At 19.7% G+C, this 27,161-nt stretch overlaps 6 protein-coding genes across 10 annotated transcripts in view; 1 reads left to right on the forward strand and 5 right to left on the reverse strand.

The window, feature by feature from the left end:
• Window positions 1-3,190: 3,190 nt before the first annotated feature.
• LOC122720474 (deubiquitinase DESI2) lies at window positions 3,191-6,555 on the reverse strand. 4 transcript variants are annotated; one of them, XM_043947227.1, is made up of 6 exons: window positions 6,391-6,555; window positions 5,285-5,466; window positions 5,152-5,224; window positions 4,967-5,060; window positions 4,753-4,894; window positions 3,191-4,678 (listed from the first exon to the last, which is right to left on the reverse strand). In XM_043947227.1, exons 2-6 carry the CDS (start codon window positions 5,408-5,410, stop codon window positions 4,493-4,495), a joined length of 621 nt encoding a protein of 206 aa, XP_043803162.1. In that variant the 5' UTR covers window positions 5,411-5,466; window positions 6,391-6,555; the 3' UTR covers window positions 3,191-4,492. The 4 variants fall into 4 exon arrangements, with proteins under 4 accessions (XP_043803162.1, XP_043803161.1, XP_043803163.1 ...); XM_043947226.1 differs by having other exon boundaries at window positions 5,285-5,527; XM_043947228.1 differs by lacking the exon at window positions 6,391-6,555 and adding an exon at window positions 6,124-6,192 and having other exon boundaries at window positions 5,285-5,527.
• A 1,710-nt stretch (window positions 6,556-8,265) lies between these two features.
• LOC122720515 (dr1-associated corepressor) lies at window positions 8,266-10,019 on the reverse strand. 2 transcript variants are annotated; one of them, XM_043947278.1, is made up of 5 exons: window positions 9,806-10,019; window positions 9,523-9,595; window positions 9,289-9,382; window positions 8,987-9,160; window positions 8,268-8,927 (listed from the first exon to the last, which is right to left on the reverse strand). In XM_043947278.1, the coding sequence occupies exons 1-5, from the start codon at window positions 9,845-9,847 to the stop codon at window positions 8,621-8,623; spliced, it is 690 nt and encodes a 229-aa protein (XP_043803213.1). In that variant the 5' UTR covers window positions 9,848-10,019; the 3' UTR covers window positions 8,268-8,620. The 2 variants fall into 2 exon arrangements, with proteins under 2 accessions (XP_043803214.1, XP_043803213.1); XM_043947279.1 differs by lacking the exon at window positions 9,523-9,595 and having other exon boundaries at window positions 8,266-8,927; window positions 9,289-9,441.
• Window positions 10,020-11,571: 1,552 nt separating this feature from the next.
• LOC122720478 (DNApol-eta) lies at window positions 11,572-14,545 on the forward strand. Its single transcript, XM_043947235.1, has 7 exons — window positions 11,572-11,802; window positions 11,883-12,017; window positions 12,097-12,302; window positions 12,407-12,573; window positions 12,708-12,931; window positions 13,028-13,151; window positions 13,229-14,545. Exons 1-7 carry the CDS (start codon window positions 11,663-11,665, stop codon window positions 14,420-14,422), a joined length of 2,190 nt encoding a protein of 729 aa, XP_043803170.1. The 5' UTR covers window positions 11,572-11,662; the 3' UTR covers window positions 14,423-14,545.
• A 431-nt stretch (window positions 14,546-14,976) lies between these two features.
• LOC122720573 lies at window positions 14,977-15,642 on the reverse strand. Its single transcript, XM_043947352.1, has 2 exons — window positions 15,312-15,642; window positions 14,977-15,210 (listed from the first exon to the last, which is right to left on the reverse strand). Exons 1-2 carry the CDS (start codon window positions 15,520-15,522, stop codon window positions 15,050-15,052), a joined length of 372 nt encoding a protein of 123 aa, XP_043803287.1. The 5' UTR covers window positions 15,523-15,642; the 3' UTR covers window positions 14,977-15,049.
• A 775-nt stretch (window positions 15,643-16,417) lies between these two features.
• On the reverse strand, window positions 16,418-24,323 carry LOC122720364 (spatacsin). The gene is made up of 23 exons (XM_043947017.1): window positions 24,245-24,323; window positions 23,636-23,957; window positions 23,374-23,540; window positions 22,910-23,266; window positions 22,023-22,820; window positions 21,774-21,946; window positions 21,400-21,674; window positions 20,949-21,119; window positions 20,659-20,880; window positions 20,353-20,544; window positions 20,167-20,286; window positions 19,929-20,103; window positions 19,635-19,858; window positions 19,338-19,498; window positions 18,947-19,265; window positions 18,713-18,881; window positions 18,294-18,638; window positions 18,034-18,189; window positions 17,814-17,962; window positions 17,626-17,733; window positions 17,248-17,538; window positions 16,849-17,168; window positions 16,418-16,772 (listed from the first exon to the last, which is right to left on the reverse strand). Exons 2-23 carry the CDS (start codon window positions 23,915-23,917, stop codon window positions 16,571-16,573), a joined length of 5,376 nt encoding a protein of 1,791 aa, XP_043802952.1. The 5' UTR covers window positions 23,918-23,957; window positions 24,245-24,323; the 3' UTR covers window positions 16,418-16,570.
• Window positions 24,324-24,662: 339 nt separating this feature from the next.
• The window catches only part of LOC122720552, a 3,866-nt gene continuing 1,367 nt past the window's right edge, over window positions 24,663-27,161 (reverse strand). Inside the window, 6 exon segments of the mRNA XM_043947335.1 lie at window positions 24,663-24,716; window positions 24,823-24,978; window positions 25,759-25,869; window positions 25,953-26,052; window positions 26,203-26,648; window positions 26,862-27,011. Of these exon segments, the coding sequence (XP_043803270.1) occupies window positions 24,663-24,716; window positions 24,823-24,978; window positions 25,759-25,869; window positions 25,953-26,052; window positions 26,203-26,648; window positions 26,862-27,011 (1,017 nt within the window).

Consider the following 27,161-nt stretch of genomic DNA (forward strand, 5'->3'; position numbering starts at 1 on the left):
ATTACTTAGCAATAAAAAATGAATCTAATTAATCTATTGTAGCTATTTTTAAATCTAGCTATAGTATGTTTGAAGTAAATTATACAATTAATCATTCTTAGTAAAAAATTAATTCAGTAAAATAAGTCGATCTGATGCCTTGATATGATTAAATATTTTCAATTATGTCATAATGCAGTAAGGTGCATCATTTTATTCAGCATGTGAATAGTAGAATTAATCGTGCAATGTATTTGAAACTCCTGCTAATAATTATATTTAAAAAAGCGAATATATACTTTTACATGATGTATAAGTATTATATTTGTAACACTAAAAGAACAATGATGAATATTAATTCGTCCTTACTGCAATGAAAATTGATTTTTCTCTTATAAATTTTCTGTTTTTTATTATAATTAATGCAACAAGTATTAGTATGAAAATATGGATTTGTTTTTTAAAAAATGTATATATTTAAAATTTGATCAATTATATTTGAAAGTGCAATGCATAATGACTGAGAATAGAATTGAAAATGAAAAATAAAAATAATAAAAAATCGTTTATTTTGATTAAAAATTTCTATTCATTTTGCAACAGTTTCAAGAAAATGCTAAAAAGATTATATAATATTGCAATATTGTTATTTTTATATTAAAAAAATTAAAAGCAAATGAAAAAACAAATTATTTTGAAATTTTTCAGAAAATATTATTTAATAATTAATCAGTTACAGTTTTTTATAATTATAAAATTAAAACAAAACAAATGAAATTACAATAAAAATGAGAATAAAGTAGCGAATTTTGTATGTTTTAATGTATAAAATATATACATTTTTCATGTACATTTATAAAAATTTGCTAACTATATTAAAAGAAAAAAAAAAGAGTTGGTAGAATAAATTAATTCTATGCAAATAGTTAATATATAAAATGATATCTAATAATCAATCCCAAGTTGTTCCATTATTATTCAAAAAATAATGGAGATTGAGAATACTTCTTTATCTTTATATCTTTAAAATTTATGTCATATAGTAAAGATTTAATAACTACAGTATCAATTCAATTTTTAAGTACATGAAAATTACCTGTAAAAAATAATTCTGAATCATGCATTTAAATTTGGATATATTTATAATGAATTTTAATAAAAAAGATTTTAAAAATGTCAAAAAGTTTATGAAATGAAAAATATTACAATAAAAAATATGCTACATTCCGAGCAATTCTTTCTCATTTTCATAAAATATTGAAAAATTTACAATACATAAAAAATTAAAATTCCAACTCTTTAAAAGATCATCATTAAAGACATAGTTAGCATAATATAACTATACATGAGTATAATATTAAAAAAAATTTGAAACATCTTCATCACATTTGTGTAATGGTAAGATATGGAAATATAATTACAAATAAAATATATATCGACTGCAATAGGTTTGACATTCTTATATTAAAAATATAGAAGAAACCGTTGATAGAAGAAAAAGTGTTAATGTTATCAAATAAAGAATGTAATAGTACAGGTATTACTATCCGTACTGGAATAAAATAAAGTTTGAAAATGAGTTCTAGAACTATTCTAGAAATAATACCGTATGTTTATAAATTGTAGCAACGTATGTATTATTGTACTTACCAACAGAATTCAATAATTTGCCTATTATTCGCCATTGTTACTTAAAGGTTCTAAAATCAAAGTATCTGTTTTTTATATTACTTAGTATTTGAATCGAATTTGTCTATAGATAGAACATATGAAAAAATAGTCACTTTGTATAGCATTGATTTTATATTTTTGTAAATAATTCAATTTCTAAGTAAGATTTTGGATATATATCAACTTGATTTTAGATCCTTTAAATCTTCAATTTTTTTCTTTTTTTTTTTTTTTTTTTTAGTATGCACATATATGATATTAAAATTTTGAGTATCTTCTTTTGTAAATTTTTCGCTATAATTATGCTTTTTTTTTACGCATAATCAAAATGTACGACTGGCATTCTGCACGAAAATAGAATGATTATATATATACATATATAGATTGTATGATTCAATAGTTTTACTTTTTTACGAGTTGTTAGAATATTTTATGTAACAATTAATATTGATTTATGTATCCCATTGGTTTAGTACCAGTGCATGTAATGACCTGATTATTAATCTTTTTTAGCAACTTAGTTTAATATATTCTATATTATGAATTTATTTATAACTAATATGTGCATTATTTACGATATTTATTAAAAGCAATTACAAGCATTTGAATAAAGAATTGTATTTCATTGTATATTATAAAGCGCATAAATTATAATTATATTAGTAAAAAAGAAGATTAAATTTTTGTTTTTGTAAAATAATCAGTAATTCAATATAAATATTTTTTTTTTATAGATTTTTCTTCTTAAAATAAGAATGAAGAAAAAATATATTTTGTTTCATAAATTCATAATTCGCTAAGTTATTAAAAAATAATTTAATTTCCTTGTATAAAAAAAATGTATTAATAAACATAATATATAAGTATATAAAAATATATTTACTAATGGTTTAAAAAATATTAGATTAGATTTAGGCATTATTATAATTAAAAAAACGGAATAATGGTTATTAGAATATTTATTATTTGAAAAAAAATCATTAACAGTAAGAAGAAAATTCCTACTGAAACAATAAATTGAATATTATTATAAAAAAGATTATTTAAAAAGATACATAAGCTTTTGTACTTATATTGTATATTGTGCTTTATATATTTCATTATTTTAATATGCTATTCTCATTTCTATATTGCATAAGTAATTCATTTCATAACTTTGTATTAATATACTTATCAATAAGGAATATAAAACATAAAATGCTCTAATCTATAAAATGTTAATAATAAATAATTATATTTAATTTCTTCTTTCCCAATTATAATTCATATATATCAAAAAAAAATTTTTATTATATTATACAGAAGCACACAAATTAATATATAATAATAATGTATTATATATGTATACAATGTTTGTATACATATATAATACAAATATATGTATATATAATTATCTAATATTAATTTATACATAAATGTGTGTGTGTATATAAATTAGCATTAAATAATTTTATTAAAAATTAATTTAATTTTAAATTTAAAAATTTTTTTCTATAACATGATTATGTAAGTAAATGGTGATTAATGATTTTACTCAGATTTGTTATATAAAGTAACAAAAGCATTATTTTAAATATAATTTATCTTTTATAATTGTTTATCTAAATTTTTTTAAATAATTCATTAAAAGATATTCACATGATAACATTAAATATAACATATTTATGATTGGTAACATTTATAAGTTGTATGTAGCATATGAATTTTTAATGTTAGTTATTAAAACAGAATTAACGCAAAGTTATAATTGGCACTAATTGTTACTTGATTCTTGTATTACATTTTACAAATATAATACATTCAACAAAATTTTTTTGTACTTATTCAAATAACTTTATGAATTTTTCTTTTTTTTTTTTTAACATTTAACATTATAAACTTGGTGTCAACAATAGTTTTAGTAACATCAGTAATGTTTTATGTATTATGGATATTTAAAAAGAAATTATTATATGAATTTTAAATATTGCAAAAACTTCTGAAATTATAATATAATAATTCTATTATTCTATGTTGTGCAAAATTTAAGAGCACCTTTATGATATCCATATGATGCAAAATTGTTTGACTCAAAATATTTGAATTATAAAATTATAAGTATTAAATTCAAATAGTTCTTTTAAAAATATATTAGAAAACTTCTTGAAGTAAATTTTCACATACATAAAAAATAAATTATTTGTAATTTGATTATTTATTACATGAATGCAAATATTAAATTCATTTTTAATTTAAATTTCCTAACAATATTAATGGCAGCTGTACAGGGAGGTGTCGCATGTATATGTATAGTATAAATAATTATAATGTCAAAATCAGGTTATTGAATTTTTACAAAAACATCACTGAATATTTCTAAAATATAATTTGAGAAAATTGCATATTACAAGTATTAATTTTTAAATACAATTCAAAATAAAAATTATTATGTATAAAATCTTAGCAAAAAATTTTTTTAAAAATTAAGGTGATTAATTAATAAATAAATAGTTCCAGTCTCTTCATGCCTTTGATTTATACATAATTATCTATTAAGTATATATCTATTAAATTTCGATCATATGATACAACAAAGAACACACGCGACATTGTAAACTGCCGTCCAAAATTTAAAAGACGACATGTTGCAAGAAAGGCATTTTTTCAGTATTATTAAATCACCACAGGAATTCTAGAGTACAATATCAAATTTGTACCTCATCTTGACGGTTTTGTTTCTCAGATTCCATAATTTGGGCGATACAGTTACTGTCATAATAAACTTCCTTTGCGCATAAATTCTCTAAATGGTATAACTCCTACGGCATTTTAGATCTCTTCGTCTTAAAAAATTGGCCGAATGTTACAAGGAAGTATCAGATGACGTACTTTCAGAAGATGTACTTTCATGACTGACTTGATTCAAAGAGTGTTGAAGTGCATCGGGTGTTAGCCATTCCTTTGGTAGACAACGCTGAAGGAATGGTACGCAAGAACTAAAATATGCAAGACGATTTACCCAACCTGGTATTTCTTGACCACATAAAATCTGTAATTTAAAATGAAAATATGATATTAGCATTCTATCAATTATAAAATAATTATATATTTTTATATACATACAAGTGTAAGTTGACTACTAAAATGATTACAATTTTTATTCATTAAATGATAACGATCACCCCTAAAATCTTTTCCTAATTCAGTAACAATTCTTGTTACATCTTCTTCTGTGAAATCTGTATATCCAATATGTACCGATTGTCTATAATGAAAAATAAATTTATTCTTCTTTTAAAATAAATTGAATATATTCTTGCTGAAATAATATCCTTACCTATATCTAAACTGTTCTCCTAATTCTTCAGCAACTCTTGGTGTAATTTCAAAAATTCCAGAAATTGGTTTAGAATGACCTCCGTATGCATATTCTAATTAAATTAGTTCATATGATTCAATTTTAGAACATAAAAAATTCAATATAAAATTTAAAAAATTTATAAAAATATTTTACAAATATACCTGTTCCATAAATTTCAACACCTGAATGAAACACACCTAATCCAATTGGTGTAGTATATTCATTTATCCAATACTAAAATAAAAAATTTATTTCAAGATATACATGATAATTTAAAAAAATCAAATACTTTACCATATCATAAACATTGAGAATTATTGGCTCTCTAGCCATTTTTGGTATTAATTCTTCGTTGTCTTGTGGATAACCCAGACAACTGGGAAAGGACAAATTGCAGCTAAGACCTGATGAAAACATCATAGATATCTGTACTTCAAGAGATGAACAGCAGCACTACTTATGTTCCAATTATGCACCTAATAAGCAAATATATTTGCTATATACTGGATCTACTCTAAGCAAATAGCCACTGAATTACTATAAAATTAAAAAATAATTATAATTATTTATATATATAAAAATTAAAAATAATTATAATATGAAATATCTTATATTTTATGATTATTTATAATTCTCAAATAATTATTTAATTATATCTACATTTCATTTTAATAACATAAAAATATAAAAAATATGTATTTATAAATTATTTGGTAATAAGATATGACTTCATGCGTATAAGTAATATTATTAATTCTAAATAAAATTATATAAGAATATGCAAAATGCATAGCAATAAATATATTTTTCTAATTGCAATTCATTATAAAAACAAAATATTAAAATTAACATATTATTTTTTACAAATACTAATAACAATGCTAATCTTAAAATATAAACAAATGATATTATGAATTAGATTCATAATTTCAAGCTACTTTGTTACTACTAATAAAAAATAAAGATATTAAAAAAATTTATTGACAATATAAATGACAATGGATAAAAAATTAAAAATGATTATATTTTATAAAAGAAGAATATAGAGAAGAATTATAAAAGAAGAACTATAATATTATATGAATCTTTAGGTTAGAAGTTTTGTTAAGTGATAGCTTATAGTGAATTGTTACCTAAAAATATCAAAATTTTACATTTAATACAACTACATTTCTTTATAATTTGTCATAAAATAATAGAGTAGAAAAAATAATCTCCACGTCTTCTTGAAAGAATTATTAATATTAAATAATATATGAATACATTATATGATTTTAAGTGAATATGTCCACAATAAATTATCGATTTTTTTAATTTTGATAATAAAATTATTCTTATAAAAATTTAATAACATTAACTTAATAGTTGAAATTCGTAACGGTTACTTGCAAATAGCATACATTATGTCAGTAAGAAGTCTCTCTTCACTGAAAGTGTGCTAAATGATGGACAAAAATTCTTTTTAAAAGATCTAATTGTATGTTTTAAATATTTATTATTTATTTTATGTCACAAACTTAATTAATTGCACATAATAGTCACTAATATTAAATATTTTTCAAAAGAATTTACACAAATTGTTTATAATTAGAAACGAATAAAATTTGTCTAGGGATATCATATAATTTTCTCTAGATGAATATCAAATATTAAATAATTATTAAAAGATTTCTTTTATATCAAAAATTATAAAACATTAGCAAAATATTAAATATTTTATAATTTTTTTATTATATTTATTATTTTTCAGTTTAATTTTCTAGTAATAGTAAATATAGTAACAAAGAAATATATTGTAATATGGAAAATAAAATAATTAAAAAATTAAAAATATAATAGAATAAATATATTATTTTTTTAGAAATGTAATTAAATTATTTATAACTACATATATATACATATTTTTTGAATGAAAAAAGAAAATTTAATTAATTAAAAATTAATTAATTTATAATTTAATAGAACAAATATATAAAAATATAAAAATTTAATTTTTAAGAAATTTAATAAAATAATTATTTAATATTAATATTAACTTTTATTTTTAAAGTTAAATTATTTATTTACAATAATCTAGGATAATAATAAGTATATTCAGAAATTTTTCTCTCTTTTAAAAATAATTAAAAATTTTGTCTTAACATAAATTTTATATTTTTCTAATTAAATATATTTTATTTTGTGTAAAAATGCATGAAAATTTTATTTTTAATATAGAATAAATATGATTTATAATAAATGCTATTCTAATGTTATTTCTAGTTTGATATAAGAAAATAAATTACATTTTATTATTGAGAGCAATCTATGAAATAAAAGATTATTATATGAAATACACATAATATATATATTCTTCTTTTTATTAATTTTTCATGTTCTCTATATAATTGTTTATATTTTCTATTTTTAAATGAATAAATGAATGCCATATTTATTATAAATAATTTAGTATAAATATGAAATATATATGAAATATATCAAATATGTTATTATAAAAACAATATTTAAATTCTGTATTTCATATAAATAATGTTTACAATTATTTTATTTTATTGTGTTATACTAAGAAAATATTTTTTAAATTTAAAATATATAATTCAAATTTATTATATTAATTAATTAATTAATTAATTAAAATTATCTTTTTTTATAAAATAAATTTTTGTAAATTAATATATTTGTTTAATAAACCTATAATCTAATAATCTCGTAAATTTAATAAATTTTTAACTTCTTCATGCAAATGAAGTAATATCACAATTTATGTTTTTATAGAATTTAATAATTTTTTCTTATTTAATAGTTATATATATTAAACTGTGAAAAATTTAGCAATTTTAATTATTTATGTTTGACATTTAATATTACAATGTATATGTGTGTTTGAACATGTATGTGAATACATGAATATATTGTGAAATATTTATCAATATCAATTTTTAAAACGAATTATATTAAATATTATTAACATATAAAATTTATCATACTAATTTTTCTTATAAAAATTTATATTTATACAAGTAAAAAATCTTATAAAGCTTATTATTGTATACATAATTTTGCAAATCATAAATATTTAAATATTTAAAGTATATTATAAACTATATAAGGTACATGTAAAATTTTTGCCAATTACAAAATATAAGCCTAACTAAATCCTTAATAAGTAAATGTATTTGTACCTACATAATGTACAATATATGTTTATAAATATATAAACAAAGAAAAACTGTAACTAAGTTATTTTTAATACACATATGTTTTAGAATCCACAATAATTGTGTAAGTCCAAATATTCACACTTATTATACATGTGTATACATCAATATAAAGTATTTAAAATATGAGTGCTTCATGATAATTGAGTAGGGTTATACAACATATTTTTTAAATACCAAATATGTAGTTTTAACTAATGTGAACAAGATTTATAATTTAATAGAACAAATATATAAAAATATAAAAATTTATAATTGTCAGAGTGTATAAGTAACAAAAATGTTCAAATAATGAAAATTATTTCTAGTATATCAAATGAACTTTTTAAAGAAAACTTTGTAATATTATTCGAGCAAACATTTCAATTATTATTTCAAATTTAAATTTATATTTCTAATATTTGAAAAATAACTATGTATCATAATCTTCATCCAGAGTAGCAGTGTGAGCAAAATTTGATGTTGGTTGATTATTTGTATTTACAGTTGATGTATTTGTACTTAAATTCATAGGATTAACTTCTGTATAAAAATTAGGTTGACTAATTTGAAATGATGCAGGCACAGATATTTGAAATTTTGGAACTTGAGAGATAGTTGTATTTTTAACCATTTCATTAACAGCACCTGAATTATATATTCCTATTCCTTCATTATCTTTTGAATTTTTATGTTCTATATTTATTTCAGTAGTTAATCCCATTTGCTGCTTCTGAACTCTATAAAAATATAATTCATTTAAGATTTACAAACATCAAATGAGTTATTTAATATTTACCCTATATCTGAATGCTGTATTGTAGATGTATTTGATATATTTGTATTTGTATTTATTGGAGCTGGTGTTAATGGTGGTGTAGGCACTTCTTCATCAGGTCCTGATACATCTGGTAAAGATTTTACTAAATCTTTTAAAAAATCAAAGCGACTTTCTGATAAAATACATTGTTTCCTATAAATAAATTTAATTTAAAAATGATTAATGAACAAATTCAAATATACAACATCAAATAATCAAATTAATTAATTTGATTATTAATTTATTATAATTAATTATAAATTTTAAAAAATCTTACTTACATATGAGATGGACTTAAAGTTTTGGCATTTTTGGCACTTGTGATTTCCATGGTTTTTGTAAGTAATGAATGTACAAATAATTCTAATGTTCTAGGTATATAAATAGTTAAGAAATTTATTTTCAAAATAAAGATATTATAATCGCTTAAAGATCTATAACATAAACAACAAAAATATTAGATTATATAAATACATTAATTAAAATTATTTTTATTGTTAATTTAAAAAGGATATAAATTATAATTGGCACTGCTTGTGCAACTTTTCCAACTTCTTCATCAGTCTGCATAATTTTTTTTATTCTACCCTAAGTGCATTTGTAAAGATAGGTTAGGCATATATATTAAAAATTATTATATATAACTCTTTTTTATTTTGTATTTCTTCATAATTTAAATATGGTTATACAAATAAATTACAATTGTTTTTATTAAAATTATAAACATGTAATTTATATGAAGTGTCAATATCGTCGTGAAAAATTTTTCCAAACTGTGTAGAGTAATTCAATACTCACTGCTGGAAAACGTGCATTATATTTTTTCTTTTTACTTGGCATTATCACAAAACTATTAGTTTCTCACACTATTATTCGATTTGTAAATTATGTTTAAATAAAATAAAGAATAAAACTTTAGAAAAAAAAACGTTTATATTGTATTAGCAACAATCGAGGTGTTCCGAAACTTGACAGGTATCTGTATAATCTGTATTTTCAATAAACCATAAAATATTTTATGTTCGTAAATATAATACTTGACACATACAGAACAGCAAATATTAAATACTACTATGTGTTCTAAAAATATTTTAAAATGATATATAATTTACAATTGTAATAAATGAATTACTTGTAATTAATTGTAATTAATGAAGTATATATTTTTTTTTATTTATTATAATAATGATAATATATTTTTTAAAATAATTTATATTTATTGATTATATATAAAACTATTAAAGATATAATAATGGAAGATGATTATTTCTGTAACTTGTTTTAAGTTCAAATCATGATGTTAAGCTTGACAACATCGCTTTTTCTAGTATAAAAGTCTTATTTTTAATATTATGAATAAATAAAAAAAAAAATAAAATGTAAAAAATTAATTATAAATATACATAATAAATATACATAATCATATAATATATATTCAATCTAAATATTATAAATATTATAATTGTAATAAATCAAAATATATCAATTTTTATATAATTATATATCAATTTTTATGTAATAAAAGAAGTATATAAATTTTTAAAAAAAATTATAGTAATACTTATTTAATATTATTTAAAGTTTTTACATTTTACATTTTATTTTTGCATTAAACAAATATTAATATAAATTAAAATTTTTATATTAATAAATTAAAATTTTTTTTTAAGTATAATTTTTAAAACTGAATAATCAAACATAAAATCAAATTAGTATTTATAATTGAAAAAGAAACAAGATTTCTAATAGATTTCTATTAGATGAATAAATTAAATAAAAATGAATATCAAAAAAAATTTATAAGAAAAGTTATTATTAATAAAATATTTGCAAATATAAAAATCAAAAAATAACGTTATTAATTAAAACTTTAAGATTTATAAAATCTGAAAATCTGAAAAAGAAAGTTATATGTACAATATGAGTCATAGTGTATAATTACTACTACTATATTACCATTACTATTACTAATTACTTTACTACTAATTAATACTAATTACTAATTAATTTACTACTAATATTAATACTGCTATTACTGTAACTACTTTTTAAATAAATTATTTATAAAAAATATAATGCTATATATAAAAAATTAAATCAATTAATATAAATGTAGAAAATACTTATGTTATATTACTAAATTATAATCGTTTTATTGCATTTTTATTTATATAATTTACGATATATATTAATATAAATATTTCATAAAATCGCGAAAAAGCGCGGAAATAAAAAATAGTAATTTCTTGATTCTATCCAAATGAAAATTCAAACATTGTTGCCAAATTTACTTTCATAGCTTAAAGTAGACTAGTAATTCTTATAGTTATTTTTACAGAATAATATAATTTTAGGAACGATTATTTTTTTATAAATTAAATTTAAAACTTTATCAAATTGTCGTTAAAATTAATTTTTTTTATTAATTTGTTTTTAGCTATATTATATAATATAAAGTTTTATATTTGTATTATATTATTTTATTATATTATTTAAACAATTTTGTGTAAATTTATGTAATAATTTTTACTTATATATTAAATGAATAATATTATAAAGATATATTCTTAATTATAGTTATATTCTTAATTTATAATTATAAAAATACATTTTAATCTGAAATTGACAATTTCAATTAATAAGTTGGATTTTATAATGGCAAATTTAAATGATGAGAGAATTGTCGTTTTAATAGATATGGATTGTTTCTTTTGTCAAGTTGAAACAAAACTTCAACCACAATATGCTGGAAAACCCCTTGCTGTTGTGCAATATAATCAATGGCAATTCGGAGGGTAAAATATAATGTTTAATATAAATTATGATTAAATAATTGAATTTTAAATAATAATAATTGATAATATTTTTGAAACAGAATAATTGCTGTTAATTATGAAGCAAGAGAATATGGTGTTACAAGACACATGAGAGGAGAAGAGGCTAAAGAAAAATGTCCTGATCTTATTTTAGTTAGTGTACCGTGCCTTCGTGGAAAAGCTGATATATCAAGGTACATAAAAAATTATAAATTTAAAGTTTAAAGTTTTTATAGAATATACAAATTTAAAAAATTTTATATATCCATACAGATATAGAAGTGCTGGTCGTGAAGTTATTAATGTTATAAAAGAACATTGTAATATTATAGAGCGAGCTAGTGTGGATGAAGCATATTTAGATATTACTGATATGGTTCATAAAAAAATGTCCACAAATTTAAATTTTTCAGATTTAGCAACACAACTTCCAAACACATTTGTAGTAGGATATTCAGAAATTGGAAAGAATGATGAAGGTAAAAATATATATATATTTTTATGACTACATATAAATAAATAAATATATATATATATATTTATAAATATGTATATATTGATAATATATAATATGGATTTTTAGAAGAAAGAAGCAAAGGCACAAAAATTTGGATAAAAAATGTTTTTGAAGAATTTGAAGATATAGAAGCACAAAAACTTGCAATAGCAGGATTAATAGTTGAAAAAATAAGAGCTGATATATTTGATAAAATAGGTTTCAAATGTTCTGCAGGTATTGCACAAAATAAGGTAAAAAAAAATATTATTTTATATATTATATTATATATTATAATATGTTATAATATGTTAAATGAAAAATATGTTGAATGTTAATATTGTATTTAATTAATTAGAAGAAATATATTACTATTTTATATTTTTAGATATTAGCTAAATTGGCATGTGGATTACATAAACCAAATCAACAAACAATATTACCTGCAGCTGCAATATTAACATTATATTCAACATTACCAATAAAAAAAGTTAGGAATCTTGGTGGCAAATTAGGAGATATTGTTATTGAATCTTTGAATTGTAATGTTATGAGTGACTTATTGCAATATTCATTACAATATTTACAAAAACGTTTTGATGAGAAAACAGGGTGCGTTTGTAATTTTTTTTAATTATAACTTTGATAAAAAAATAATTGTACAATATCTACTTTAAAATATTATATTATGTTAATTCATTTATTTAGATTGTGGTTATATAATATTGCTAGAGGCATAGATAATGAACCCGTTAGTGTACGATTGGTATCAAAATCAATTGGAGCATGTAAAAAATTTCCAGGAAAACAAGCTATAACTTCATTGAATATGGTAATGTAAACTGAAAACTGCACAAACAAAAATAGTGAATAATTTTTTTTACATAATATGTAAAATTTTTTTTACAGTTAAAACATTGGATTAGTGAATTATCGGCAGAAATTTGTGAACGTCTCGAACAAGATCTTATGGAAAATGAACGACGTGCAACATTAGTTACAATATGTTATCATTATTATCAAAACAAGACTACAGTATCTCAATCACGTTCATATACTTTAAATTCATATAAACCAAAAAATATGACAATTCGTTGTATGAATATTGTGTCTAAATCAACGCAATGTCCAATTGCATATTTAGGTATATCAGCTAGTAAATTTATAACAGTTAAAGGTAGTGAAAATTTTCGAAATTTCTTTAAATCAAATAATTCAGAATATCATCAGAAAAATGTTCAAATAAAAAATATGAAGATAGAAAATACATGTTCAGTAGTCAATATTACCAAATCAATAAGAAATGATTTAAGTGTAGATAAAATTAATTCATATTCTAATAGTAATAAAAATAATAATCTATTAAATAATAAACTGAAAAATATTGGAAAGAAATCTAAAAATATGCAATTAAGCAAACAAATTTCTGATACAAAAATAGATTATTCTCCTACTTCTAAAATATTAAATAATTTAATTACTTCATTAAATGAACGAGATAAAACAAATGTATTTTATGAAACAAAAATAAATTTGAATGATTCCTTGAATCAAAATGATTTTAAAGAATCATTTTTTGTAAATATTTTTAATTCAAAAGAAAGTAATTTAAAAGATATGTTTACACATAATGTTGAATTAATTGAATTAAATGATAATATAAATTTAAATATTGAATTAGAAAAAATAAATATAAATAATATAAGAAATGAAAATAATTTTGATGAAAAATTGGATTTAAATGCAAAAGAGAACAATTGTAAACAATATATATATAATGAGATTGAAAATAGACCAATTATAAAATTAAATCAAAATAATGAAATAAATAATACCCAAAATATTACAAAATTAGAAGAAATATTTCCTGACTTAAATAATATTGATCCCACTGTACTTGCATTGTTACCATTGGATTTACAAAAAGAAGCAAAATTATATATGAAAACAAAAGATAATAAAAATAATACAAAAAGTATTTTAATGAAAACATCAAAGGCAAAAAATAAATTTAAGATAAATACTTCGAAAAAGAAAAAAAAAAATGATATTTCTAATTTTTTAATAAAAAAAAATTCATCTAATCTAGTTCCTTCTAAATAATGTTTAAAAAAAAAATGTTATCAAATGATATATCTGTCAAAATATCAGAAACATTGCGATTTTCACATGGCTGAAAATCTACAATAGAATATAAGTAATACATTGTTAAATAAATATGAACATAATAAGAAAGAAAAATACTAATAATTTAAATATAAATTTCAGTAAACGTCAATCGAATTAATGTCAATGTAAATATTTGAAGATTTAATTCATAATTTCTTTTGTATAATATGAATTGATATATTATAGATTATATATTGTAATGAAATAATAAAAAAGAAATAACATTTTTTGTTTTTATATTTTATTTCTATTTTTTATACAAATTTTCTTATGTTTCTTTTATATTATATTGTATACAATATACAGATTCAAAATTTTTTTTATTGAATTAATTATGATATAAATTATTTTGTAAGTAGAAAATAATACTGTGATAATATAAAATGTTTGTTATATTGATTTATAATAAATTATATTTAATTATGTTTATATTAAAGTGAATTTATATAAATTAATATATTATGATAATTATATATATTTTGGAAATATTTAAAATATTTTAAATTTAATAATAATTCTATATTTTTTTATAATTTTAATATTTAATTTGACATTAATAAGTTATATATGTATATAATTAATATTTAAAAGTCGATTTGTACTTAAACAATCAAGTTTTGCAAATTCAGTTCTTACGCTTTCTTTATATCGTTTCATTGAATCTTGAAATGTAGAAATAGTTGTTTTTATTGCATCATTAGATATTTTTAGTAATTGAAATGCTATAAAATAAAAAGAAAAAAACAATGATATTAAATATATAATAATAATATCTTAATTTTAAATATCTTTTAATAATATTTGAAATATTATAAAATTGTACCTTGTTGTTTATCGATTTCTTCTTTTTCTATAGTTTTTATTAATTTATGCATAAGATTTAATAATTTTAATTGTTTTGGTGGCAAAACTTTTTGAGATGATATTTTTCCGAACTTTTTTTCATATTTTTTTATGTATACATCTAATTTTAAAATTGCTGCCTTTTCATTTTGAGAATGGCATATTTTTTTATAACATATATTTTCATTCATTATTATTTTTAAATCATTTCATTTCATAAGAAATATGAAATTCAACAAAAAGTATGGACAAGAAAAGCAAATAGTGTGAGATAGATAAAAATAGATTAAAAAATGAACGTTATTTTTAGAATGCCGTGATAAAACAAAAATTAGATATTTAGATAAGGAAAATAAATAACAAAAAAATAAAGATAGAATAAGAATTGATTGTCAGCGCCATCAACTTTCAAAAAAATCTCTACAAAAATAAAAAATAAAATATCCAATGACGCTGATTTTCTTATTTTAAATTTTATTATTAATTATTAATTATTTTAAATCCTAATTGACTTTATCCTAGTTATAGATATTATACATGCTTAAAAAATGACATTAATCAATTTTTATTCTATCTTTGTCTTTCTTCTATTATTTATTTTTTTTATTTTAGAAATGATATTATTTTACGATATTTTAGAAATAATATCGATTCTTGAATTTTTACTATTTTTATTTCTATTCTTTCTTTACTATTTTTATCTATTTTTTATCTATACTTACTCTACAAAATTTATATAGACAACTTAAGAGGATTCCGATATTTGATTAATTTCACTATTTTTTAAAATAAAAATACAAATACATATAATGTATATTAAAATAATATGAAAATGATATGATGCGATATATATACACATACATATATACATATAATTGTAATAAAAATATATAGTAAGTCCATGTGCTAAAAATTGCACAGATTTGATTTGCAATTTGATTTTGTAAAATCAGGATTTCTATTTAAAATATAAATCCATTAAATTGCAAAATAACATTGTAATAAATTATAAGAATGCCATATCACTTGCATGCATTTATCCTACATGCATATTAGTGAATGGAATAAACAAATTTATAAACAATATCAATTACAAAAAATTTATTTATATAAAATTTATAATAATGTACATATATTTTGGATATTACAATGTTTATGAATATTTGAACAATTATAGGAAATATATGGTTTAAAAAGGCTAAAATATTTATTTATATATATTTAAATATATGTAAGTATTTAAGTAGCATTATATCCTTTTTTCCATACAGTATCTTTAAGATATGCACCTATCATAGGATTATTAAGCATTGCTTCTACAATATTTTTAAATCCTAATTGACTTGCTAACACATATTTACATTCCACATCTGATAATTCAGAAATTAATATTTTCATATTATTTGTCATAGTATGAGTAATACTCTTTTCTAACCTATATCTATAATAAAGATTAATAAATGGTAATTAAAATGATAAGAAGTTTGCAAAACTTTTTAAAATAATAATTAACTTGCCTGCGTACACAATCTTGTACAAGACTTGGAGTGAGTTTATTTACAGTTATGAAATCTTTTAAATATTTTGTTTCTCCATTTAATATACAATGATTATAAATCAAATTAGCCCAATCTACATGATGATTATAAGCATGAACAATAATAAAACTTTGAGAGAAGCTTAAATTATGACATAATACTTTATCAATATCTTCAGGTTTTAAATTAAGTATACAAATTACTTGTTGATTGTAAGATGTTGTATTAAAAAGTGAAAGTTGAAGAGTAACTAATTGTACTTGGTCAGAACATTGACTAGCAAGATTTAATTTATTAGCCTGTAATTCATATATATTCAGATGAAAAATAAATTTTTAAATTTAAATTATTTTAGAAAAAAAATAAATGATATTTTACCTGTAAATAATATTCTGTTGCATGAGTATAATTAGTTATAATTAATTGTAATTGTTTTTGAATATATTCAGTTTTAATAAATTTTATTTCATCAACATTACTTTGTAATTTATTATATTCTTTTGTAGCATTTGATATTATTGTTTTGATTAAATCTTTTGCTTCATTTTCCCACATAAGTGCTAGTTCATGATATAATCGAAAATGTAAGGCTACCAAAGTAAAAAGCTCTTTATTTTCAGGACAATGATGTTTAAGAAAATCCAAAAGTGCTGTTTCTAGACCAGTTACCTAATATATTATATATATATATATATATAAATATATATGAAAATAAAGTATTTATATGTATTTGAAAAAATAAGTAATGAAAAAAACCTTATTTAGTCCTTTTCCAAGTAAAAATTCAAATTGATCATTTTCCTTTAGAATTTGAAATATATAATTCATTTCTGTAAAACGACCAACACCTGTTATAAGGCGGACCTAAAATTATTTGATATTGTATATCTTATACATATATTGTATAAGATTTTATTTATTTATATTTTTAAAAAATGGTATACCAATAATGTCCAATATTTAAGATTTTGTAAAATATTTGCGAAAATTTGACATTTACATAATACTGATGCAATTCCTTCCATATTGCAAGAAGTTGTAAAACAATCATGAGCTCGTATTAATAATTCTACGATTGTTTTAAGGGTTAATGCTAATAATAGAAAAAGATTAAATAATAAACTTGTGTTATAAGTAATATAATTAATAATTATATTTTATTACCATTTGTCTTTTCACCATGAGAATGACCAAGCAATTTGTTTGCCGTTTTTAAAAGCTTCCAACCGAGGAGTGAAATATCATTACATAATTCCATAATAATACGAAAATTCGTGTTTAAAGAATATTCCCATAAACAAATATTATTTTCATATCCACCTAAAGAAATAATAACTTTTTATGGTTATGAATTTATATTTAAAATTATATTTAAAATTATTTAAAATATATTTAATATATTTAAAATTATTATCATTATGTACCTTTTACAGCAGAAGTAATGCTTAGCATAATATTTTCAGCCAAAAATGTTGCAACAGTATCATTATCTATTTTATATGCAATAATTATATCATTAATAATTTCAGATTTATCTTTAATATTACTTTCTGTAACTTCTTGTAAAAATTGAATTGGATTGTTTAATATTAATAATACCTGATAACTTTTCTCTAATTGCATTGCTAATTTATAACATAGGACAATTCTAAGACATATGTCTAAGCCATGTTCCAGAATATCAAGTAATTTTTGTAAAATTAATAAACATTCCATTTGTATATTTGTTTTATCTTTTGACATTTCATTTATATTGATTGAGGTGACTACTGTAATAAAAATTTTTATTGTAAGTATGCATTAGTTAATAACTGGTTATAATGAAAATATAAATCAAAAATACATGAAGAAGATGAAGAAAATCTTTGTAAGCTACGATTCTTTAAGGCACTATATTTTTGTTGTTTATTCTTATTTACTTCTTTTAGAAGATTTTGTTGTTCAATAGTTAAATCATTTGGTAAAATTTCTCCTTCTGCTAGACTTAAACATAATATTAAAATTTGTAAATCCTGAAAGTAAAATTAAAATTACTGACATTATTAATATTTATTAATTAAAATTTATTAAAATTTACCTTATGTTTATAATTAAAGATTGTAGTTATTCTCAATGCAGTATCTAATCTACCTAAATCAATTAATATATCAATTAAAATTTTAGCTGCATTTCTTTCCTGTATATTATTTAATGTATAGCTGAATTTCAATTTATTTAATCCTGATAATAATTCTGTTTTTAGTTTATTAAAAATATAAGGTCCATTATCTAATTGTACATTTTCAGGACCTGCTAATATACATGATTTCCACATTGCCATTTCCAGTGTATAAATATCTTGCTGTTCTGTTTCAATATTTTTTAAAGTTTCAAAAGCTAGTTTTAATATTTCATATCTGTTCAAAGATATATTTTTTTGTAAAAATCAAATTTATGATTTTTTTTTAGTTAATAAAAATAATACATACCTTTCTTTATGAGAAGTAACTTTTTCAGCATGCTCAACAAAAAATTCTACTACTTCCTTATATGGAATATTATATTTTTTAAAATTTTGTGCACATTCATACCAAAAATTATCTTCAATTTTTTCATTTTTATGAATATAATATTTAAATTTACTTCGATACTATAAATATCAATATAATAGAATATAAAATAAAAAATAAAATCATAAAAATATTATATATCATAATAATATTATATATAATAAATATATAAAATATATAATAATATATATAATATATAAATATAAAAGATAATACCTGAGCTAAAATTATTTCAGATGAACTGAATCCCATAACATTTGATAATTCTAAAGCACTAGCATAATTTTCGATTCTTATTAAATCATTAATACATCTATGAATTTCTGTATCAAAACTATAAATATTATCTGATACTGTAAATGCCGCAAAATTTAATATGATATTAGTTTTTTGAAGAATTTTTATAATTTGTAGAAAAGACTGAAAATTTGGAACGAAAACTGTAATATATAAGAAAATTATTTTTTAATTAATGTTAATAAAAATTAATCAAATAATTCATTACAGTACCTGGAAAATTTTTATGAAAATTACATTTTATTAAAATTTCAAGGAATTTTATTTGCAAATGTGAACTTTTTAATCTATAAGCGAGTGTTGCAATAACACATTTAATTGTAACAGTAGCAATCCAATATAAATTATTCAAATATGTAATATCTGAACAATTCCAATCCATTGCATCCTAAAAATGATTAAAATGTTAAAAATAAATAAAATAAAAATAAAAATAATGTTTAATACATACATTACATTTGAGATCTATACACTGTGTTTTAAAATCCAATAAATTTTGTTGATAATCTTTGAAATTACCATAAATTGCACATTGTTCGAGAAATTCAAAAAATAAATTAAAAAGATTTTCCTATAATTAATTTATATTATTAAAATAATATAAAATATATTTGTATGTAGATAAAAATTCACTTACAGGCATAAAAATTTTGTAAGCTTTATTAAGAATATCGATATATCCATTTTTTACCATTTGCTCTAATAAATTAGAAACTTGATTGGCTGTCCATATTTGTTGTTCTAAACATTCATTATAATCAGAAAGAATCTCTTTATCTGTAGTAGATATTACCATCCAAGAATAACAATATGCTGTTATTGAAGATGGCTAAAAAATATATTTAATAAAAATAATATTTTATAGTATAGTATAATATTGTTAAATATTTTATAGAATATAAAAATTTTAAAATTATTAAAAATGTAAAAAAATGTAAAATACCTCATAACAGGTTGCTAAAACTGCAAGAAAAGGTCTTAAGGTTAACCGAGATGAATTTATTAAAGCACCAGGTGGATCTGGGCTTTGATGACATTTTAGAATAATCAACCATAAATCATCATCTGGAGAACAAATGTTATCACTTATAGCATATTCATACATATCATGAGATTCAGAAGTACTTGCTGAATCTGTTAATACTGGAGAACCATAAATTGATTCCTATTAAGTAATAAAATAGTTTAATACTTAATAAAATTTATTATAAAAATATGTTATTTATTATTTACATTTTGTTTAACACCAATTTTATAATATAATGATTGCCTAACATCTCGTGATTTTATCTTCTGTTCGCTATAAACAGCTAATTGAGATTTTGTAAGTTGAACATTGCACAAACAAGTTAACAAATGTTCTCTGAGAATTGTATCTTCAAAATGTTTTGTATTTTCCAATACCTAAAGATAAAAAAAAAAATAATTTTTTTCAAATTTTAAATAAAAATATTTTAAGTAAAAAATATAAAAAAGTGATTCCATAAAAAAAAAAAATGAAAAAAAGAACATATTTAATGTGATTGTTGATAATTTAATTTTTTAAAAATGAAGTTTAAATAAAAAACAAATGAAAAAATTTGTTTTTGCTTATAGAATTATCTTTAATAATTTATTTATTCACAATATTTAATCCATTATATTTAAATATTTTGTTTAAATTATTTAAAATTTAAATTATTACCTGATTCAAAGAATAATTAAATATATGACAAACTAACACAAATTCAAACCAGAAGTTCTGATTTGCTAAAAATTTTAATAAGCTAATTGGCAAAGAAAAATTGTGCATTCTTGCAAATCGTACAATAACATCCCATATCTTCAATATATTTATAAATTGCTGACTATCATCAATTAAACTTTCAACAAAATTTTTTTGAAAACTATTTTCAAGATAACCCATTACAGATTTTAAATCATCTTCATTTCCATAAATTATATTTTCTAGTAAATTTCCTGTGAATTAAATGATGTAATATATTGAAATTTATGAATATCAAATTTAAATTTATTAAATATAATATATAATATATTATATAATTAATAAATAATTACCAATAGAAATATTAATTTCCTTATCAATGTAATTTGCCACAGTTATATGAAGTCTTAAATTTTCTGAATCAATATTTAACATTTCAATGAAAGAAATACAAGTATGTAATATTTCTGGTTTATTTAAATTTCGTAAGGCAAAAATATGTGCATATAGAGCTGCTTTATGTTTCCTACAAATAATATAATAATTATATGAATATAATTTTTTATTTTTTACAAGAAATAATTATTAATTATTAATTTTACCTTCTACAAGAAATATTCCCAATTAGTTTTCCTTGAGAATGTTTTAAACTAAATATAGCCATATTAGGACGGGCTTCTTTCAAGTAGTATTCATATGTTAATGCTTCTGTATATCCATATTTTTTAACAAGAGTTTCATTAGAAAAATAAGGCATAGATTCATTATTAAAACGCCATTTATATAAACGTTTTATATTTAAATTTTTGTAACCATCCAATAATTCATATATTGTCACTTCTTTTTTTTGTTTTTTTTCTATAATAGATTTAAGAATTGATATTTGTTCTAATGTATTTTGAAGAATTTCATTTGAAATATTATAATCACATAGTTGTAAACCATTTTTATTTGTAAATATATCTCTTAGTATATTTTGTTTCATAGTTGTACTTTTATTTTGATTATACATTGTATTTTCTTTAGACAAATATGAAAATATTAATACTAAAACTATTAAATAATTTTCTTTCAAATATTCAATGGTATCATCAGAAAGATAATAAATTGTTTTAAAAATTCCTTCTATTAACATATTCTGGTCTTGATTTTCACACATTTTTGTTAATGCATCATATAATTCAGCAATTTTAATTTCATCTTCTTGAATATTTATTTGATTCAAGCAACGTGCCAGACATAATTCTTTATCAATTCTGCTCATAAATTCATTTCTATTAATATTACAAGATTTGTATGATAATATTGTGTTGAATTCTGATATTGATATTGCATTTCCAAAAATACGTGCCAATAATAATTTTACATCTTGTTGTTCTTTTTTAACAAATATACCATACCTATTTGTTCATATAATTAAATAAATATTTAAATATTTTAAATTCATTAATATTTTGAATTTTAATAAACATATTTTATGTAGACTTACCTACATAAATGATTTTTAGTTAAATTTTTTATGAAGGTACTAGCACTTGAAGAATCAATAGATTCAATCATATTTGGAACTATATTTAAATTATTAAACAGTAATTTATATTCTTCTTTAATCATATTTGATTCTTCTATTGTATTATTACCATAATAAGTATCAATCCAAAACTTTATGGGAACAATTTTATTATTTGATAATAAATAATCCCATAATATATTGTTAGTTATATTTTTTGAAAGAGATTTTTCATTTAAGGAAAAATATAATTCTGTACATAATGATTGCCTCACAATTTCTGGTAGTTTTATAATATCTTCTATACATAAAGAAGTGCTTAAACTGTCTTTAATCCTATAAATAAATTATAATAAATAAATTAAATAAATTATATTTTTAATTTTTTTAATTTTAGATTTTATTAAATCTAATAAAAATCTAATAAATTTATAAAAACTTACATATGTTTTTGTTCAAATTGCATAATGCTTTTTATTATATTCCATGAATTTATATATTCATTTTCAAAATATGCAATACTTATTAAGTGTTCTGATAAATAATTTCTTAACATAGAATCTTTACAATTTATACAAACTTCAAATATATATCTTACTGGATCTTTATTCTGTGAAAAAAATATATTATAAAATATATTTATTATATTTATTAAAAAAATATTTCTTTTAATAAATTCATACTTGTAATTTAAATTTTATATACCATATTATTTAAAATATGAGAAGCTTTATAAATTTGATGTCTTTTTAGAAGTTCTGTAATCCAAATTTCTACTTCTTTGTTGAAATAACATTGAGCATTTTCAATAGAACATCTTTTCCTATAAGCTAAACATTTATAAGCAAGATTAATATGAGTGCCTTTTGCAGATGCTTCCCTGACAAGTTCTCTATCTCCCAATATACGCCAACCAGACCAAATAGCTGCAGGTTCTCCAGTTAAACATTCAACTGGAATACCACCCACTGTAGTTTTATCTGCCATTTTGTTAATATATATTTTTATAGCATATTATAATATTATGCTGAAACAATATAGTTTTTAATAAATTTATATAACATTTTTAAAAATTTATATAACATATTTAATTAAAAATCTCTAAAGTAGATATTTGAAAATATATTAAAATTTTTAAAAAATTTTTTGCATTATTTAAATGTGCTAAATACATGACAAATCTAAAATATCTTAATATGTTATTTTATAGAATAAAAAATAATGTACTATTACAAAGTTAAATATAAAATAGAAAAAATAAATATAGAATAAATAATAATATATTAATATATTTAATATATTTTAATTTTATACCTGTTTTTCTATATGGAAAATATATACATTATATTGTACAAAAAATGTGCATGACTATTGTATAATAAAGTTTGTTTTATATTTTATTCTTATAATTGTCAAATATGATATTAGGAAAAATTTCAATTATCATCATGGAGGATAGTGAAATAGTTACATTTTTTGACGTTTGATGGTGCTGATTGCAGATAACATAAAACTTGTAATAAATTATATGTATATTTATAAACAATAATTTAATTATATTTTAAAATAATAAGTAAATCATATTTATAATAAAGTAATATTTATGAATTCAATAATCTGTAAATCTTACTAAGAAAATAATAATGAACAACTTATATTATTATATATCTTATTTATTTATTTTCTCTTCTACAAATACTATAAAAATAATATAAAAATTATAAAATATGTATTACATAATGATAGTACGAAGAAAACTTAAATACGCTAGTGATGTTTTGAAAACCTACAAAATAAAAAAGATTATAAGTAACAGATGAGTTTTCAAATCTATAATTTTGAATTGAAAAATTTGACAATTTAAAGTTAAAAATTAAATATTAGTAACTTACGCCTCCAAAAGTATATAAAGATAAATCCACTATACTTCCAGCACTAATTTTAATTGGACTATTTGACATAGCAATAATTAAAATAAGATCATGAATTGTTTTTGTCGGTAATTGGAACCAATCGATCATAAAACAGGATAAACCAATACTACTACTCTGATACATAAAAATCAAATAATATATAATGTAATGAATTATGTATGAATTAATTTAGATATTTATAGGGATTATTGACAATAAATTTTATAAAAATACAAATTTTATAAAAATACAAATTTATATCAAGTGATTTTATTTCTTCTATTTCTTATTTTTTTTCCTTTTACAGTAATATAACATAAGTTATAATTATTACAATATGATTGTTAAGTATCAGAAAATGTAATTAATAAAAAAAAGATGAACAGCAGAAACAGATGAAAAAAAGACAAACAAAATTATTATTAAAAAATTAAATTATTAAAAAAATAAATAAATAAAATATAAATAAAGAAATTATGAAATATATATATATCAAACAGATTTTTTTTATTTTTGTAAAAATTTTCGTTATATTTGACATTTTTAATGTTTTTATTTGTACACATACATTTTTATTTGTACAATACAAAAAAAAATTTTTTAAATTAATAAAAAATTTAAAAAGTACTTCTTCAATTTAAAATAAAAATTAAATAAAAAATTAAAAAATTGCATTTGAGACTTTATCTTTTAAATATTCATAATTATAAATTTGGTGAATTGAGAAAAATTTTCATATTCAATTTTTTTTATAAGAATGGAATAATAATCATTATCTACAGTCTTATCTACATACATACATGAGTTTTAAACTGCCGATTATATTTATATAAGTTATTATTATCTTTTTTCTAATGTATATATTGTATTTTTTAAATATGTTTATTAAATATAGTATATAAAAATATAATATACCTTTTCCATTAGACGTTCACCAATATAGCATAATATGAAAATGTTAAATGTTAAAGATATTAATAACATTGTATACGTAGTAAGACTAATAGCATTACTTAATTCCCAATCCTGTCATAAATAAATAAATTCTTAGTTTAGCATTAAGAAATTTATATGAAAAATGAAAAAAAAGAAAATGAAAAGAAACGCACCGTTATACAATAATATTCAAGTAAATATATTAAAAAAGTGGAACCAATACATTCCAGAAAACATAATTCTTGCAGTGCTATTTCTATAGACTCTGAAAATCTATAATCAACCATTATATATGTTTATATACATATATATATATTATATATGTATATATATGTATATATATATGTATATATATAACTATTTTTAATGATTGATAAAAATTTTTTCATATCAATAAATATATTAATAAATTTATTATTGTACTTTAATATTCGCAAATGATGTTTAATAATTTTTATCAATCGTGTGTTCAAATTAAACGTATTTTTAATATATTTGCCATGTATAAGATCATTTAATCGAGCTATAACGATATCAATTTGTCCACAAGCATGTGTTGCGAAAAGTGCTGTTAATCCACAAGAACCGGCAGTTACTGAATACATTATATATCCACAAATGGAATGAAGAAGATACACTAATTCGTAAATGGGGCTTCTTTGAACGTCGAATAGGGCGTTGTATGTAGGATAGACTATCGGTTTGATCGTGCGATTATGTTCATCAATAAACGTACCGATCTTATATTGTATATGTAAGATCGTGTGAAAAATACTACCAGTATATATAAAAACGGCACAAATTATTGTCAAATTTTGACCTATTTGCCCATATTTTAACATTGCTTTGCGATCCTCATGCAATTCTATCTGCCACATCCCATAAGGATGTTCCCTTAACAAAACACTAAATATTTTAATAAAATAACAAAGATTATAATTAAATAATACGAATATATTCATGATCATGCTTTTTAATCAACTGTTGGAAAATTTAGAAATTATACAATTATTAATTTATTAACATGAAAGTTGTTTTTTAACTTTTTATTTTTATTCAATTTTTTAAATTAATTTACTGACCTGTTCCCAATCAATCCATATTTGTTCAATGCAATCCTTGATTCTTGGTTTACGATATGTGAGTGTCCAGTATTTTATCAATGGTCGAGTAGTACTACGTTGTTGAAAATTTTGGGTAAATTTGAAATAAAACAAAAAGTGAATGAATGATCGTGTGAAGAGGAATTGATAAATTTCCGTGTGAAGAGGAATTGATGAATGATAGTGTGAAGAGGAATTGATGAATAATCGTGTGAAGAGAAATTGATAAATTTCCGTGTGAAGAGGAATTGATGAATGATAGTGTGAAGAGGAATTGAT

This window comes from Apis laboriosa, unplaced genomic scaffold, assembly GCF_014066325.1.
Source record: "Apis laboriosa isolate Shangri-la unplaced genomic scaffold, ASM1406632v1 scaffold12_cov154, whole genome shotgun sequence".
Taxonomy (NCBI): domain Eukaryota; kingdom Metazoa; phylum Arthropoda; class Insecta; order Hymenoptera; family Apidae; genus Apis; species Apis laboriosa.

Coding starts and splice junctions, on each gene's coding strand:
- LOC122720478 (XM_043947235.1), top strand. CDS start 11,663: ATGGCAAATTTAAATGATGAGAGAATTGTCGTTTTAATAGATATGGAT. Junction 12,574..12,707: donor CAGGTATTGCACAAAATAAG/GTAAAAAAAAAT, acceptor TTATATTTTTAG/ATATTAGCTAAATTGGCATG. Junction 12,932..13,027: donor CGTTTTGATGAGAAAACAGG/GTGCGTTTGTAA, acceptor TCATTTATTTAG/ATTGTGGTTATATAATATTG.
- LOC122720573 (XM_043947352.1), bottom strand. CDS start 15,522: ATGAATGAAAATATATGTTATAAAAAAATATGCCATTCTCAAAATGAA. Junction 15,211..15,311: donor AGAAATCGATAAACAACAAG/GTACAATTTTAT, acceptor TTTATTTTATAG/CATTTCAATTACTAAAAATA.
- LOC122720515 (XM_043947278.1), bottom strand. CDS start 9,847: ATGCCAAGTAAAAAGAAAAAATATAATGCACGTTTTCCAGCA. Junction 9,596..9,805: donor ATAATGCACGTTTTCCAGCA/GTGAGTATTGAA, acceptor AAATGCACTTAG/GGTAGAATAAAAAAAATTAT. Junction 9,383..9,522: donor AGCAGTGCCAATTATAATTT/ATATCCTTTTTA, acceptor CTATTTATATAC/CTAGAACATTAGAATTATTT.
- LOC122720364 (XM_043947017.1), bottom strand. CDS start 23,917: ATGGCAGATAAAACTACAGTGGGTGGTATTCCAGTTGAATGTTTAACT. Junction 19,859..19,928: donor TTTTCATAAAAATTTTCCAG/GTACTGTAATGA, acceptor TATATATTACAG/TTTTCGTTCCAAATTTTCAG. Junction 17,734..17,813: donor TTAAATATTGGACATTATTG/GTATACCATTTT, acceptor AAATAATTTTAG/GTCCGCCTTATAACAGGTGT.
- LOC122720474 (XM_043947227.1), bottom strand. CDS start 5,410: ATGATGTTTTCATCAGGTCTTAGCTGCAATTTGTCCTTTCCCAGTTGT. Junction 4,895..4,966: donor GGAGAACAGTTTAGATATAG/GTAAGGATATTA, acceptor TTTTCATTATAG/ACAATCGGTACATATTGGAT. Junction 4,679..4,752: donor TTAGTAGTCAACTTACACTT/GTATGTATATAA, acceptor TTTAAATTACAG/ATTTTATGTGGTCAAGAAAT.